This window comes from Callorhinus ursinus, unplaced genomic scaffold (assembly GCF_003265705.2).
Source record: "Callorhinus ursinus isolate GAN/ISIS: 27379988/994484 unplaced genomic scaffold, GSC_fseal_2.0 scaffold12, whole genome shotgun sequence".
NCBI lineage: Eukaryota > Metazoa > Chordata > Mammalia > Carnivora > Otariidae > Callorhinus > Callorhinus ursinus.
In genome coordinates this window covers 50,432,739-50,450,632 of record NW_027397074.1, presented here as the reverse complement: position 1 = coordinate 50,450,632, position 17,894 = coordinate 50,432,739, and the positions used below count along the sequence as shown (strand labels likewise).

At 38.2% G+C, this 17,894-nt stretch overlaps 1 protein-coding gene and 1 long non-coding RNA gene across 6 annotated transcripts in view; one reads left to right on the top strand and one right to left on the bottom strand.

Annotated features, from left to right (window-relative positions):
* Window positions 1-17,894, bottom strand: part of ANLN (anillin, actin binding protein) — a 50,202-nt gene that overhangs the window by 14,498 nt on the left and 17,810 nt on the right. For 2 of the 3 annotated variants that reach the window (XM_073899070.1, XM_025873143.2), the window contains exons 8-19: window positions 13,441-13,567; window positions 9,667-9,777; window positions 8,008-8,231; window positions 6,968-7,113; window positions 6,597-6,744; window positions 5,609-5,744; window positions 4,782-4,964; window positions 3,005-3,131; window positions 1,520-1,568; window positions 1,371-1,427; window positions 885-923; window positions 599-620 (exon numbers count right to left, since the gene is read on the bottom strand). In XM_073899070.1, the coding sequence (XP_073755171.1) occupies window positions 599-620; window positions 885-923; window positions 1,371-1,427; window positions 1,520-1,568; window positions 3,005-3,131; window positions 4,782-4,964; window positions 5,609-5,744; window positions 6,597-6,744; window positions 6,968-7,113; window positions 8,008-8,231; window positions 9,667-9,777; window positions 13,441-13,567 (1,369 nt within the window). The remainder of the gene's footprint in view (window positions 1-598; window positions 621-884; window positions 924-1,370; window positions 1,428-1,519; window positions 1,569-3,004; window positions 3,132-4,781; window positions 4,965-5,608; window positions 5,745-6,596; window positions 6,745-6,967; window positions 7,114-8,007; window positions 8,232-9,666; window positions 9,778-13,440; window positions 13,568-17,894) is intronic. The other variant, XM_073899071.1, reaches the window with a different exon arrangement.
* LOC112825069 (uncharacterized) overlaps window positions 1-17,894 on the top strand; it is a 74,742-nt gene that overhangs the window by 42,009 nt on the left and 14,839 nt on the right. The window lies entirely within an intron of this gene.

Sequence of the window (17,894 nt, the reverse complement as noted above, 5' to 3'; positions counted from 1 at the left end):
ATGACATAATTAGCAGTAGAGACTGTCTCTGCAAAGTTCTTCTTAGTTACCTTCTTGTGCCAAGAAGAAGAGACCAGAAGCCCAAATGAGGTGAGTGAAACCAGCTCCATCCTAACCCCCTTTGGAAAACTCAGGCCTAAAGCCACTCTAGAGAATGCCTTTCCCAGATTCCTGGCACCCAGGTTCCCAGTGAACTAGAAGGATGCTTCTCTGACATGATACAATGCCAGTCATGATCAGTAAAGTTAAAAGTCAAGTCCACAGTGTGGAAAGCACAAAGCAAATCTAAAGAACGCCAGAAGCTGGGGTGAAGAGTAAAGCCACCAGCTGCAGCTGTGGCCGGGTAACGGGGTATCACACGGGTACTGCCTGCTAGAGCCTGAATGATGTGAGGCTGGGCGGCCTATGGCGACATCTGACAGCATGCCATTCTGCCCAGTAATCTTACATGTTACTAAAAACCATACAGAAAATATTACTCAAAGGAGACTAAGGTGAACACTCATCAAGATGCCTGTGTGTATAAAGCACGTGTGCTGTTGCTTAGCTTGTGCTTTTTCCTTATTCTGTTGTTCGAAATAGTTCAAGACTCACTCACCTGAAGAATGAAGGCTGCCTTTCTAAAAAAAAAAAAAAAAAAAAAAGGTATAAAGAAGCATAAGTTACTTCCTTTATTCGATACAAAGATTTAAATATTAAACTCTTTAACACTGCAAAGATTTCAGTATTTTTCCCTACTTGAATATCAGATATTTTCTCCCCAGTAGTATATTTTAAAGATTTCTACAGTGCTAAGGGTTTAAAAATGGCTAACCAATTTACAATCCTGTGTGTAAGATGCAGATTTCTCAAGGGAGCTAAAATTTTTTTAAGAATTTACTTACTGTGGTTATAGATGTGAGAAGTCGCTTTGGAGTAATCGCCTAGAAAAAAAGATAACAGTGTCTTTCCTGCTAAACATTATGATTCAGAGCTTAAAGCTAACCAACCTTGAGATACTCCCACATAGAAAATAATCCTGAAATAGGAATACGTTATACTTGAGTCCTCTCTTAAGGCTTTCCCTATACTGTCATTCCTGTTTTTATTAGAACTAAAATAAAATCCTGCTAGATGATGACTTAGGAAAAGCACAACAGAGCAAAGACTGGGAAAACTGGAAATCAGCATGCAGATACTACTGCTTTTGCCTGCACATCAGTCCTAAGTGCTGGTTAACCGAGGACGCGGCAGGCAAGAGTGCAGAAGAAAGGCTTGAGAGACATTTCAGTGGGTTATACAAGCTGGTTGTCAAATAAATGTAGAGCAATTAAAACTGACATATCTATTGTTTCTGATAATAATACTTTTACTGGGTTTTTCATTCTCACCTTGGACTTATATGCCTTTTTCTTCTTATCAGGGCCTGAGAGATCTTTCTTTTGTACCTACACACAAACCCAAAGCATAATTAGTTTAAGATCTAGTATCTCTAAGAAAAACATAATATTGGTTATTTTGGAAAGCTTTCACTGCTTACCAAGCTGTAAACTTCAATATTTATTTCAAAGTCATTGGACACATCTTGCCTGGAAAAATAAATCATTAAATAAAACAGTAAGGAAAACATCAACTTAATGCCATTAAAAATTATGCCACTGATAGTGTTGCATTATTCTGGAGTAAAGGAATTCACGGTGTTTTTAAACTACAGGCAGTTGTTACAAACTATTAAAGAATATAAAAATTGGTAAGAACAGTCTATTTTTCCTATGATACAAGTCAAATCTTCAGTATCTTACAAGATCTTTAATAAGTACTTTTTTTCTAACTAGATTTTGATTCTGTATTTTCACAATAAATTTGGGACATAAATACATCTTTTCAGTGAGTGAGAATATTAAGTATATTTAAGATTTAAAACATATACATATATAAAATTAAGGTCCAGATTTTATATATATTTTTATTTATATTTATTTATATAATATATAATCTGGACCTTAGTCATTTTTATAATTTATTTATAGAATATATAATCTGGACCTTAATTATTTTTATTATATATGTAATGTATATTTATATATTATGTATATATCAAAACATTAAATACCTATAGTCACATGGAAGAAATGTGCTACTCAATGGAAAGAAATATCAGAAACGTAACAGAAAATGTTTATAGCAGCAATGTCCACAATAGCCAAACTGTGGAAAGAGCCAAGATGCCCATCGACAGATGAATGGATAAAGAAGATGTGGTATATATACACAATGGAATATTATGCAGCCATCAAAAGGAATGAGATCTTGCCATTTGCAACGACGTGGATGGAACTGGAGGGTGTTATGCTGAGTGAAATAAGTCAATCAGAGAAAGACATGTATCACATGACCTCACTGATATGAGGAATTCTTAATCTCAGGAAACAAACTGAGTGTTACTGGAGTGGTTGGGGGTGGGAGGGATGGGGTGGCTGGGTGATAGACATTGGGGAGGGTATGTGCTACAGTGAGCGCTGTGAATTGTGCAAGACTGTTGAATCACAGATCTGTACTTCTGAAACAAATAACGCAACATATTTTAAGAAAAAAGAAAAAGAAGAAGATAACAGGAGAGGAAGAAAAGGGGAGTATGTCAGAGGGGGAGACGAACCATGAGAGATGATGGACTCTGAAAAACAAACTGAGGGTTCTAGAGGGGAGGGGGGGAGGGGGATGGGTTATCCTGGTGATGGGTATTGAGGAGGGCACGTTCTGCATGGAGCACTGGGTGTTATGAACAAACAATGAATCATGGAACACTGCACCAAAAACTAATGATGTAATATATGGTGATTAACATAACAATAAAAAAATTAAAAAAAAAAAAGAAACGTAACAGAAGATTGAAATCAACAAACTGAAATGGAGTTATTTGTCCCTATAAGAATATAGCTACTGCATTTCAAAGACTATACATTCCATCCATATTCTCTATTAAAAGAAAAATATTTTTAAACTGTCAAAAGCCTAATTTACTTACAGAGTAAATGTAGTAGTGAATGTCAGAGCATCACCATTAAGAGAATTTGAAGTACATGATAATGGTGTGGCTACCATATTTTCAGTTCCTGCTTTCAGTATAATTAAGAAATAGTAATTTGCTGCATCTGCAAAAAGTAATCACATTACATAATAAGCACAAGCAAAATCAGATTTGGCTAATCAGCATTTTGGAAGACCAAAGGAAAAAGTAATACTGCGACTAATTTATGTAATTTATCTAAAAATTACTAAAATCAACTTTCTGGATACAAAAAGCTAGGTTAGTTATTTATGTGAACTGAAATAATGTCACTCCATTATCCATCCATTTCTGCTGACTTCAAGTTTTACCTATTGATCCCTAATCCTTTAGCTAATACTATATTCCTCAAAAAGGGAAACTATGGTTTATTATTTCAAAACCGAGATTAAAATACTGTATTTCTGTGAAAGCTAATCGGAGATAAATTCTAATAAAAACATAGGCTGGGGGCGCCTGGGTGGCTCAGTCGTTAAGCATCTGCCTTCAGCTCAGGTCATGATCCCAGGGTCCTGGGATCGAGCCCCACATCAGGCTCCATGCCCCACAGGAAGCCTGCTCCTCCCTCTCTCACTCCCACTGCTTGTGTTCCCTCTCTCAGTGTCTCTGTCAAATAAATAAATAAAATCTTTAAAAAAAAAAAATAGGCTGTTTCTTCACTGTCAGTAAATACCCACATCTCAAGGTACGTACTATTATTACCAATAAATTTCTTCCAGACCACACCAAAATTAGAAAACAGCAACAATCAGAACCTACGTTACCTTGTTCCTACAAGAACGTTCCAACTTTTAAACATCTCCATTCTCTATTTTCCCTGTACCTTAAATTCACTTCTCACCTGTGTTTAACTCTCCTTCTCCTCAAAGAGAATGGTCCATGCAAATGAAAACATAAAGGAAGCTTAAAAGAACTTCATGAAAATTTAGTGAAACTTTAATTTTATTAAGCTTGCCCTGTTTTCAGATCCTGGTGCCATATGCTCCTTTGCCACTTTGCTATGATTTATTGTAGAATATATGTTTAGAAAAGTTTACTTATTCAATATAGAGTGACAAAGGCCATAATAATTTCAATAAAATCATCCTCACTGTGGTGATCATGTTCACCTCTACAACCAATAATTCAAGATTTTGGGGATGAATTTTAAATAGAATAGAGTAAGTAAAGTAGATTCTCTTCAGTGTCCCAATACTTTCCACAGTAAAATTAAATAATGAAAGTTGAATGATCTGCTGTATCAAGATATCTCATCTTTAGGAAAATATTTTATGCTCAAAACTATGTTTAGAGGCACCTGGGTGGCTCAGTTGGTTAAGCATCTGCCTTCAGATCGTGATCTCGGGGTCCTGGGATGGAGCCCCGCATCAGGCTCCCTGCTTAGCAGGGAGCCTGCTTCTCCCTCTGCCTCTGCCCCTCCCTCTGCTCGTGTTCTCTCTCATTCTCTCTCAAATAAACAAAATCTTAAAAAAACAAACAAACAAAAATCTATGTTTAACTTGCCTTCCTTTCAGTTAGAGCTATGTCTGTTCCCATGTGGATCAGCAACCCCATATATGAAATTTTCCCTTGGTTATTTTTACATATATATCTTCATTAAAGGAACTAAAGGCCCAAATACAAGCTGTGCATCGTTTTGCATGCTCTACTTGCTCCCATTTGCATAACTCCCATCTAGATAAGGCTCATAATTTAACATAGGATCTAGAAGTGATGCAAATAAAAATCACCATACCTGGTTTCTGAACTGTACCACAGACAAAATCTGCTTTTAGAGGCAAGCGGATTTCTGACAAAGTAACAGATCCTTTGGATGGGACAAATTCACTTGGGGCAATGGGACTAGTCTTATTCTTCCTCTGAGGCCCTTCATTCTTCAACTTATTCAACTCCTCGATCAAAAGTGTTCTCTTCTCAGCTATGTAAAAATATGCAATATCACAAATATGAAAACCGCAAATGTTTCTACAGGAGACCAATTCAAGAAAACGCACTGATGTGGCAAAGGTACTTAAGATCAAAGACAAGCAGGTGGAAGGTTGTTGGGTAAAATCTTGACCGCTCATCTGTTTACAACGTCTTGATAATTTAAAGCTTCAACTTTTTGCCAGTTTTCTTGCGTGGTATAATCTCTCCATGCTAACATGCCCTGTCATCCACCACTATACATACACAACAAAACTCACATACTTTTTTAGCTACATGTAGATAGCTAGGTGCAGAGACAGTGTGTGTATATGAATACACACACACATATGTAAATATATTCATATATTCATTTTTGGCATACTCTTCACAACTACATTTCTTCAAATGCATTCCAATTCTTTTCACCTTTTATGCAAACTACAGTTTATTTTACATGCGGAGTATATTCACAAATATAACGAATTGTTATGTTCTTATAACAAATGTTATAAGAAACAAAAACATAGATCAACTGAAACAGAAAAAGCCCTTTCTTTAAAATAGAGATTTCTAACTATCCTAGACAAAAGAGTCTTTCCTGGTTTGAAATTCTGTTGGAGTTGTTTCGAATGGTTTCAAGTGTATCACACGTACTTGCAATGAGGAGAAGTCTTTCCGCTTCAGCTTCTTCTAGTGACCCTTTTCCGTGATCTTCATCAACACAACAGTTAAGAGCCTGGCTAGCTTGATAGATTACTGTCTGCTGCAAATTTATTTCATTATTGAGTTCCTAGGGAAACCAACGAAAGGAGGGAAAAACTCACATTTTTAATCGCCATTTTTATTTTTTTTAAGATTTTATTTATTTATTTGACAGAGATAGAGATAGCGAGAACAGGAACATAAGCAGGGGCAGAGGGAGAGGGAGAAGCAATCTTCCAGCTGAGCAGGGAGCCCGATGTGGGACTTGATCCCAGGACCCTGGGATTATGACCTGAGCCAAAGGCAGACACTTAAATGACTGAGCCACCCAGGAGCCCCATTTTTACTTTATTTAAACTTCAGTTCTTACTAAGCCTGTTGGATAATTTCCAAAATATCCAGAGTAAAGTCAAAATGTTATTGTTTCACAGTTCAAGTGTATATACTATGCACCAAAAACATTCAACATGCCGTTATAATTACACTGTAAACATTCTTTCTTATGAAAAGACTTTCTACCCATATTTATTAAAATTATAATTGGGGCTATGTTCAACAAAGTAGTAAAGATTTAGAAATTATCTGATTCATTTTATTTAAATTACATGTATGTTATACTTTTAAAAATGCCTTTCTTGGCATAAAAGAACCTGTAAGAGCCAAACAAATTTCACACTTCACCACCACCCAATTTATAGTTACACTTTAAGGATATTTATGACAAACATGTTTAAATATTTCAGAAATATCAAACAAGCTTCCAGCGTTTCCAACAAAGAAGACCTTCCTTTCTCAAGTTACACTGAATTCAAGAGCAATTTACTGAGTGTGTCAGACAATGCTCTAATCACTCAGGATATAGAGATGAATAAGGCTGGGCCCTTGTCCTTAAGGAATGTACAGAAAACATTCCAAATCTCCTTTCCACAGAAGTACATACCTGCATTTTCTGTTTGATATTAACTTGACCAGGAAAGGCATTCTTTTTCTCATCTAACTTTGAAGTAACATCTTCCTTCCGAACAATCACCTGCTTTATTGAAGGACGTTCTGTTTCCTTGAATCTTTGAGATCTGTATGCATCAATGCTTCAGGAAATAAAGTATACTCTATTAGAAATCCAGCAACACATTGAGCGCTCTCTTACTGAACATGTGGAATGGAAAATGCCATTTGGTAAAAGAGAGGCTGACAAAAGTTGTTCCAAAGTTTTATAGGTGAGCTATTAATAACGTAATTATAAATTGTAACGCAATTTGCTATATCTAAACCATGACCCTTAGTGAGTGAACGCCTCTGAAACATTCTTACCTGTAAAGGAGACCACGATCTTCAGAACCAATGCTATCACCTGACTCAGCTCGAGGGACACGGGTTCTTTGGAATTTTCCCAGCTTCGGACTTTCATCACTTACACTGGTGTCTTTCAATTCCAATCTAGGTGAGGAAACTAAACTCTGCAGTGAAGCACATCAGGTATTAGTCGAGTTTATGGATGACATGGATTCTAAATGATAATTCTGAGGGAAGGAATAAATTCTCTATTGTTAGGAATAAACATCCAATAAGTCAACTGATTCATCATAAAAACAAAGCCAACTAAAATAAGTTCCTAAATAGTAAATGAATAAAAATTCAGACAGCTAAAACCTACATTTGCAACTCTCTTAAAAAATACTTTTAATTGGGGCGCCTGGGTGGCTGAGTCATTAAGCATCTGCCTTTGGCTCAGGTCATGATCTCGGGGTCCTGGGATCGAACCCCACACTGGACTCCCTGCTCTGCGGGAAGTCTGCTTCTCCCTCTCCCACTCCCCCTGCTTGTGTTCCCTCTCTCGTTGTCTCTCTCTGTCAAATAAATAAATAAAATCTTAAAATATATATATATATATTTCTAAGTGAATCCATTTCCTGAGTTACAGTTATTCAATTTAGGGTGATAGCTAATGATAATAGTCGGCTGTCAATAAATGTTAGTTCTCTGTCTGGTGCTAAATACTAATATACTAATGATGTAATATTCACATCAACCCGCACTAGTTTTAACCTCGTTTAACAGGTGAGGGAACTGCGGTAAAGAGGTTAAATAACTTGGGCCATAAACAGCCAATGGCAGAGCCAGAATTTGAGCCCACATGTCTGGCCTTTTAAACCATGTCACAGTTTGGATTTTATCTAAGGTCACAGGAAACCACTGAAGCATTTTAAGCTCTCTTTTAAGAGAACTGACATCAGAGTTCCAGAACTCCCCTGGTTACAGATGGCCAAATCCCCATGTACCAACTAAAACAAAAGGGGATCCCATTATAACTGTTTGTGTCCCAGGCCTGGTAACATTTAGTCTTTCCTTACCTCTGGACTTACCACACCAACTGTCTGTGCTAATGGAGCAAGTAAAGACATTGAGGAGATATTCAGTGCATCTTCCTGTTCTTCGTGGTCCATCTCCTCTTCGCTCTTTTCCACATCTAGCTCACCTTCCACCAGGACATCACTGAAGATGTCATTAATTACTTTTGAACTATTGATATCATCATCATCATCATCCACACTCATCTCAGTTTCACGTACCACTTCTGAAAAAGATTTCAGTAGGTGGATTCTTTGACTCAGACCTTTCAGAATTAAAGGAATAGCAGAGCAGATCTCAAGTTCATGTGCTTACTAAATAAACAGCAAAGCAATAAAAGTTGGAACTGTCAAAAGCTGATTCAATGCTTTCGGTTTAAGAAAGAATATTAAAGGAAGAATGCAAACGACAAGATATAATAGCCAAAAGCTTCAGACTTACAAAAAATGTTCTTTCAAGTAATTCGTTTTCTATTGTTGGGGAGTTCCCTTTCACATGGCAGTGAATAATAGGGAAATATTAACATCACGTAAGTCAGGGGTCCAAAATAATTTCAAGAGCCACTAATTCCTCTAAGAGTATATAAAGAGTGTGGAAGGACAGCACATTTCCTCTCCCCGTGAAAGTGAGTGAGAGCCTTAATCAGATTTTCACAGGGGTCTGTGACCTAAAGATAACTGTTAAAAGTGCTCTCTTTGTGGAAGCTAGAGTATTTCCTAGTTAAAAAAGAGAGAGAGAGAGAGAATATTACAAAATCACAAGACATTCTGAAATATAGGACACTATATATTTGAATATGTGCTTCTTGAGAAAAGGAGCTGAGGAGAAGGAAGGGGTGATTTTTTTCTATCCTGCCCTGGATCCAGATCTCTCCTGGATGGTCTTGGGCATCCTTGAAGTCTATCCACTTTGGGCCACAATGGAAGGACTTCAGTCAGACCCTGGAGACACAAAGGCTATTCTCCAATTCTAGTCACATTGGAGTTTTGGGCTTCAGCATATGAATTTTGGGGGTGTACAGTTCCATCCGTAACAAACGATGAGCTGAGATTTGTTTACTGCAGGCTCCCTGACACACAGCATGGTTGAAATGAAATAAGAAGATGCTGGTGCAAGCAAGAAAATACCCTGGAAATTCACATTCAAGAAAAGGGTGCTATTTAAATTCAAGGCACTGAGGGGAATATCTAGTGAAAAACATTGGGTTAAATAACTTATATTTTTACTCAGATCTGGTTATGGACCATTTATCATCTGCTGTATCAGGACTGTAGGAGGCATCCTTGATTAATCCTAACAACACTCCTTTGAGGTGGCTGCCATCATTCTCCATTGGAGAGATGACAGAGACTTGCCCAAGGTCACATTGCTATCTAGTGCCTAAGCCAAATTGAAAACCAGATTTGTTTAATGGTTAAGTCAGCACCCCTTCTAGTTGCAAAGACTATTTTGCAACAGTGAGTGTTTTGTGTTTGTTGTTTTGTATTTTGCAAATTGGGAACAAGATGGGATTCATAAAAATTTAGATAATTTACTTCTCATGAATGTATATTCCAGACAGTATCAATAAATCACACACTTTGGAAGCTTGGGGAAATTAAAAAAAAAAGAGTATGTGCTTCTACCAATATGTTAATAGGAAATAAAGTATAAAAACCAACCAGTCTGCTGCTCAACCTTTGGTTCTGATGTTACTTTTAAAGACTTATCCTCTTCTAAAAACAATGTGATTTTCAAAGGACTAGACTTCGTCATTTCACATTCAGTAAAACCTAAAAAAAAAAAATTGTAAGAAAAATCATATTAGTATTTGTTAAGAACCTAAATTTTTCATTAAGGAAATTTATTCTTTTTTTCTGATTATAAAACTATACATTTCCAATCTAGAAATGTATAGACTCCCCCAAGACAACTGTCTTCTCTTCACGGTCTCATTTCTCTCTTCCTCCCCAAAGAGAAAGGGGATGCCAGTATTACCAGGTTATTATTTGTTCTGCCAGTTTTGCTACTATGTATGCAAATGTGTACATCCTTTTGTCTTATCAGAAGGTGATCATACTATGTATGCTGTTCTGCATTTTGCTTTTCACCTTTTTTTTTTTAAAGAAAAAAAAGAGCCAATGGCAGAGCCAGGATTTGAGCCCAGTAGTGAAAGACAATGAACTGTGGATCACTACATCAAAAACTAATGATGTATTGTATGGTGACTAACATAACATAATAAAATAAAATTTAAAAAAATAAAATAGTGTCAATAAAAACACTTCACAAACTAGCAATAGAAGGAAACTACCTCAACATAATAATAGGAAAAGCAAATGGCTAACACGATACCCGGTAGCTAAAGACTGAAAGCTTTTCCTCTAAGATCAGGAACAAGACAAGGATGGCCACTCTCACCACTTCTATTCAACATAGCTTTGGAAATTGTAGTCAGAGCAATAGGCAAGAAAAAGAAATAAAAAGCATCCAGATTTTTTTTTTTTTTAAGATTTTATTTATTTGCCAGAGAGAGACACAGTGAGACAGGGAACACAAGCAGGGGGAGAGGGAGAGGGGGAAACAGGCTTTCCACTGAGCAGGGAGCCCGATGCAGGGCTTGATCCCAGGACCCTGGGACCATGACCTGAGCCAAAGGCAGATGCTTAACGAGTGAGCTACCCAGGCGCCCCAAAAAGCATCCAGATTTTTAAAAGGAGAAGTAAAATTACCTCTGTTCATAGAATAAAATACTTAGGAAAAAAAAAAAAGGAGTAAAATACTTAGGAATAAACTTAACCAAGGAGGTGACAGACTTGTATGCTGAAAGCTACAAAACATTGCTGAAAGACATTAAATAAGATACAAATAGGTGGAAAGCCATCCCATGTTCATGGATTAGAAGACTTAATATTGTCAAGATGTCAATACTACCCAAAGCAATCTACAGATTCAAAGGATTCTTATCAACAGCATTTTTTGGAGAAACAGAAAAGTCCATCCTAAAATTCATATGGAGCTTCAAGGGACCTTGAACATCCAAAATAATTTTGTAAAAGAACAAAATTTGAAGACTGACATTTTCTGATTTCCGAACATATTACAAAGCTACAGTAGTCAACACAGGATGGCACAAACATAGATACATATGACCAATGGAATAGAATAGAGAGCCACAAAACAAAACCTCACATATTTGGTCAAAGGATCTTTGAAAAGGCTGCCAAGATGATTTGGTGGGGAAAGGAAGTCTCTTCAACAAATGATGTTGGGAAAACTGGATATTCACATGTAAAAAATGAAGTTGGACCCTTATCTGACACCATATACAAAAATTAACTCACAATGGATTAAAGACCCAAATGTAAGACTCAAAACTATAAAGGTCCTAGAAGAAAACATGGAGGAAATGCTTCATGACAATAGATTTGGCAATTTCTTGGGTGTGACATCAAAAGCACAGGCCACAAAAGCACAAACAGACAAATGGGATGACATCAAACTTAAAAACTTTTGTGCATCAAAGGATACATTCAACAGAGTTGCAAAGACAACCTACAGAATGGGGGAAAATATTTGTAAACTGTGTATGTGATAAGAGGTTAATATTTGGAATATATAAAGAACTCCTAAAACTCAACAACAAAAATAAAATATCCTGATTAGAAAACGGGCAACAGACTTGAACAGCTATTTCTCGAAAGATGATATACAAACAGCCAACAAGCATATGAAAAGATGCTCAACACCACTAATTGTAAAAGAAACAGAAATCAAAATCACAATGAGCTATCACCTCATACCCCTAAGGATGGCTACTATCAAAAAACAAAAACAAAAACAACAACAAAGAAAATAACAAGTTTTGGCAAGGATGTGGAAAAACTAGAACCCCTGTGCTGTTTTGGTGAGATTATAAAATGGTGTGACTGCTACGGAAAATAGCATAATGGTTCCTCAAAATATTTAAAATAGATCCACTTTATGATCTAGCAACCCCACTACTGGGTGTATACCAAGAATTGAAAGCAGGGTCTCAAAGAGATATCTGCATACCATGTCCCCAGCAGCACTACTCACAATAACCAAGAGATGGAAACAACCAAAATGTCCACTGACAGACAGTGGCTAAACAAAATGTATATATATATACATGATGGAGTATTATTCTGCCTTAAAAAGGAAGGAATTACTGTCACATGCTAGGACATGGATAAACTTTGAGGACATTATGCTATGTTTACAGGGCGCCTGGGTGGTGCAGTCAGTTAAGTGTCCAACTCTTGGTTTCAGCTCAGGTTGTGATCTCAGGGTCATGGGATAAAGCCACGTGTTGGGCTTCATGCTCAGTGCAGAGTCTGCTAAAGTTTCTCTCTCCCTTTCTCTCTGCCCCTCCCTCCCTGCATTCTAGCTCTCTCTCTCTAAAATAAATAAATCTTGGGCACCTGGGTGGCTCAGATGGTTAAGCGTCTGCCTTCGGCTCGGGTCATGATCCCAGGGTCCTGAGATCAAGTCCCGCATCGGGCTCCCTGCTCCTTTGGGAGCCTGCTTCTCCCTCTGCCTCTCTCTCTCTCTCTCTCTCTCTGTCTCTCATGAATAAATAAATTAAATAAATAAATAAATCTTAAAAAAAAAGAAAGCTTGTTACAGAAAGATAAATACTATATGATTCCACTTATATGAGTTATCTAAAGTAGTCAAATTCATAGAAACAGAAAGTCGAATGGTGGTTGCCAGCGGCTGGGAAGAAGAGGAAATGGGGAGTTGTTGTTTGATGTGTATAGTTTCAGTTCTAATGATGAATAAGTTCTGGAGATCTGTTCCACAATGATGTGAACGTACTTAACACTACTGAGCTGCGCACTTAAAAATTGTTAAGATGGTAAATTTTAGTAATGTGTTTTTTATGATAATTTAAAAGAAAATGTTTAAGTGTCTATGATATATTAAATGTCATTCCATACAAAGCTATCTTATTCTTTTAAGCAGCTACATAATATTTGGGGACATGGATTTAGCACAATTTATTTAAATAGTTTTCTACTGATGAACATTGAGGTCATTTACACCTTTTTACTATTACAAATAGTGCTGCAATTCATCTCTTTGTATATACACCTCTGCACACTAGTTTTAAGAATTCAACTTATAGAAACACTTACAGAGAAGCTAAATTAAAGAGCATGCACACTCTACAATTCAAAAGATTTTACTGGATCTTTTTCAGGAAAAAAAAGGAGCTGTAGTGATCTATCCTCCCATCAAGAGCATGAGTTCTGAGTCAGAAAGAGAACTAAGGAAGAAGCCTATTGCACAGTAGAAATGAAAGAATGAGTAGCAATAAAGAAATTAATCTTTTTACATTAAAGCAGTGTTTCTGCTTTCCGATGCAATTTCCAAAACTATAGTAGACGGAAAGCTACATTGTAAGTGGAGCAGAAGTAGAAAATGCTGACCTGTAGGTTCTGTGTCGGAAGGTTTCCCTGGTGTCTGATTTTCTGTCACCTTTTCTGTTATTGGAAGCGATGGAGTGTTTGAAACAGCTGGATGTTTTCTGAGGGGAGTGTTCTGACAGTGAATTTCCTACAAAAAGCAAATGAAGATGTTATTTCTCAAAACTATACATTTTTTCTTTTTGTGTGTTATTAAATGAAACAAACACAAGTCATTATTCTATATAAGCTTCCTCAGAACAAAATAATTATGTGAAAGATCCCAGCCATGTTTAGAACACAAGAAGCCCTCGATGCGGGTTCAGTATTCTCAGTAATTCCCAGGAAGTACTTTAAGAGACTAGGAGGCAAGAAGGAAAATTCCCATCAGAGTAGTTTTAGATAAACCGATTAAAGTGAAAGCCACACACAGAGAAAACAATTCCCCTGGGCCACTTATCTCATCCCACACCTATAAAATCTACTGACAGTTCCTACATCAAGATTCCCCTTAACATTTACTCAGTAGGTAAAAGGCACAGAAAACAAAGAACAAAAACAGAATGTGGGAAAAAAAGGAAAGAAAAAAAAAATCCCTCATCTGAGTCTTTTATCATTGGCAAGGCCATGGAAGAGAAACATTCATTGTTTTTGAAAAGGCTCTATGATTAAAGCAACAATAATCAAATAAGAGTAAGAATAACAGCAACTAATGCTTAATAGAGCCTAATATGCGCCAGTCCTTTTTCTAAGTGCTTGACATTATTGCCTCCCCCGTCCTCCCAATAACCCTGTAAGTTAGGTGTTATTACTTCCATTTTACCGATGAAAAGACTGAGACACAGAGGAGTTAACTGACTTGTACACTTGGCCAGTAACTGGCAGGGCCAGCTTACAAACCCACATATTCTCACTCCAGAACGAGTTCCAGACTATTTTGACTCTCAAGTTAGAAGGAGCTTTTGATGCATGAACACAGAGTAAACTATCGAATGCTGTGCTGCAGACCTGACTCTCCTGTGAAGGTAGGACTTACCTACAATCTTCTGTATACAGGTGGCTCTCTCCCCTTTCTCTCCCCTACACCCTGACAACAGGAGGGACAGCCCCTCCCAGGTCTCTAACAATAATTCCACGCTCTTAGTAATTCTCTCCTCCTGCTCGCGCCATCCCCACTTCACCAGTCCAAGACCTGCCGTCATCTGGGTGGTATGGGCAGCCGCAAGTACCTTCTAATCAACATCCTGGCCCTCAGTTGCATAAATGCTTCAGCTCCAAAGACCTTCACCACCACTCCGATTCAGCCATTCCCTGGAGTCAGCTCCTCCCCTGAAACCCTCCAATCTCTCTAGCTTTCTTACTCAGGAATTTCTACCAGATCCTGTTCTTTGGCCTCATGGGAACTTCTGGTCATTCGATGCTTTTCTTCCTGTCACCCTGCCTCTTTTCTTATGCCTCCATCCAGGTTAGATCTCATGACCCCTTCAGTTCAACCACGATCTCACCAATACCTTCAACTCCCTCACCTCAACTGTACTTCCACTCCTCATGTCTAGCAAACCCTATCCCTGGAACCACCCACCTTCTCCATGTTTATATCCAAGCTCTTTGGACATATCTAGAGGAAAAACTCACAACCGAGTGTGATCCCATTAGGAATGTATGCTCTCATACCCCACCTGAGTCTCAACACTACTCCTTAGTCTTTCTCTTTCCGGGTCAGCTCTCTCTCCCATCCTCCAGTGTATCACACCTGTCACCTTCCCTTCCCTAAGGATGAACAAAACAGAAGTAACCAGATAGAAATTCTACCAGTTTTCTGTGACCATAGTTCTGAAACCACCTGCCGCCCAAACATATTGCTTTCCTTCTTCCTTATTACAGCCGGGACCTGTCCTGATCCTTTCCCTGCACGGTGCTCTGGAGTTCATCCAAGCCACTCTTACCTCTTGAAAGGTTTGCCCCAACCTACCAATCAGCATCACTTATCCCTCTATCATAAAACTCTCAGTTGTTTTTTAAGATTTTATTTATTTATTTATTTAGAGTGTATGCATATGCACAAGCAGGGAGAGACAGAGGGAGACAGAGAATTCCAAACAGGTCCATGCTCAACATGGAGCCCAACGTGGGGCTGGATCCCATGACCCCAAGGTCACGACCTGAGTCAAAATCAAGTCGAGTGCTTAACTGACTTGGCCACCCAGGTGCCCTATAAGCCTCTTTCTTTTGACATTAAAATTGACTTAGGTCTCCTCAGAAAGAACAAAACAAACATAAACACAAACCATACTTTACTTCCTCATTCCCTTCCAGCTATCACCTCCTTTCTCCCTTCCCTTTTAAAACCAAACTTCTGAGGACTGCCTCCACTCTCCCGCCCTGCTCCTCACTCACCACTACCTGCATTCTCCCCTCACCACTTCACTAAAACTGCTCTTGCCAAGTAACAAGCTCTTTCTTCCAAAACCCAGTGGTCTCGGTCCAGTCCGCATCTGACAACACATACTTGACAATACCAACCATCCCTTCCTTCTGAAAGGTTCTTTCTTCCTTTGAATCTAGTTAACACCACACTCAATTACTTTTTCCTCCCACCTCTTTGCTTCCTCGATGGGTACCATAGATGAGTTCTGAGTGAGGCAGACCCCTGGATCTGCTGTTATTGTGTTCAGAATGTTCTTTACATGCAATGTGCAATCATCCAGGGAGGAATTCCAAAGGTTTAGCAGGAATTATTTAGCACAAAATAATTTAAGAACTATTGTCCTATATTTCCAGGGATGTAGCAGAAAATCCATGAAATGATACACTGGTAACCTAGTGAAGAAGGTGCTTCAAATAGAAGAGAGTAATCAACAATGCCAAATGCTGCTAATAGGTCAAGTTAAATGCCTAAAAATTGATTACTCAAGATCCCTGGTGAATTTGATAAGGAGGTAGTGGGGACAGCCTGAGTGGAGAGATCCAGAGAGAAGGGAGGGAAAAAAATGTAAGCGTAAGAGCTAATTCTTTTGGAAGAGTCTTAATGAAAAGGATTGTAAAGAAAGGGAGGGGAAGAGGGGGTCCAGAGAGTTGATTTCATTTTAAGATGACAGATAACAGCTTGCTGTATTAATGGGAAGGATTAGCACATTCATTCCTTCCTTCAAGGATAAATTTATTGAGCTCCTCCTGTGAGCCAAGCACTAAGAACACCGATAAAGACAGCTACGGCTCTCATAGACAGTGGTGGAAAGCAAAGGTGAGACAGTTACAGGAAGATAAATAGTCCAGCTGAGGTAAAGAACAGGATGACATGGTGAAAAAAAGAGGGGCCCCTAAGGAAAAGGGCCAGGCAAGGATTTCCAGAGGGGATTAAAGTTTGACCTACTCCTAATGAAGGAGGAGCTCACCACGGAGATACTCCTTGCAGAGAGAAATAGCAAGGCAAAGACAAAGAGATCTGAAAACATGAGTCCATTTGAGAAACTGCAAATAGTCTGCATGACCGCATTGACGCACACATGTGGAGGAGCGGTGAGAAGCCACATTCTGGATGATTCTAGATGGCAAGCCAAGCTCTTTAGACAGTATTCTGATGCTGGCTATGGAAAGCTTTCTAAGGAATTTAAGCAAGTGAATACACAGATCTCTGCCTTTTAAAAATACTTCTCTGGCAGCAGTGGGTAAGATGGACAGGAGAGTAGCCAGACTAGAAGCAAGGTTTTCAATACAAAGCTCTGGAAGTGATTACATTAACGGTGGAGGAAAACAGAGAGGACAGGCAGCTTGAGGTGTATTGGCTGTGTATGTGTTCATGTGTGTGTGCTAGGGGAATACGCAGTAATAAGAGGAAGGAGGCAAGGAAGAACTCCCAGACTGCTTTAGATGGTGAGGTATAGAATGAAGCCCTAGGTGAAGACAGAGGAAATGTGGAGAATATACTACTGCTAAGTGCAGAGAGCTCTACCAGCCAACCAGGCCTGGAGTTCAGGAGAGAGGTAAACACCGCACAGTCAAGCACATTAGCATTTCTGTGACGGCAGAGATGTCCCAGGGCAAATGAGAAGAAAACAGGGTTAGGTCAGAACCCTGGAAAACACAATTTGTTAAGCAAGAGAACTGATAAAAACCAAAATCAATTAAATAGGTCTTTCTCAGAGAATACTGGTTAAATGTATTTTTCTATTTCTACTGGTACCCACTTTAAATATAATTCTATTATTTTTAGCTTAAAAGTATATCCTAATACAGTATTTTGTACATAGTAGGCATGTAAATGAAACAAAGTAATTTACAAGTAGGGACTTTGCTGAAGGCTGATTAATGCAATTTGACAGTAAGAGAGGAATAAAGAGAAATGTGGGACATATTTGATGATCTGAAAGGATTATGGATAGTCTAACAGTGTGGCATCTAGGGAGAGCCTACCATCATTAATCAAAAAAGTAGAATCTGAGAAACATTTTAGAACTGCCAACTAACTAGAATATTAA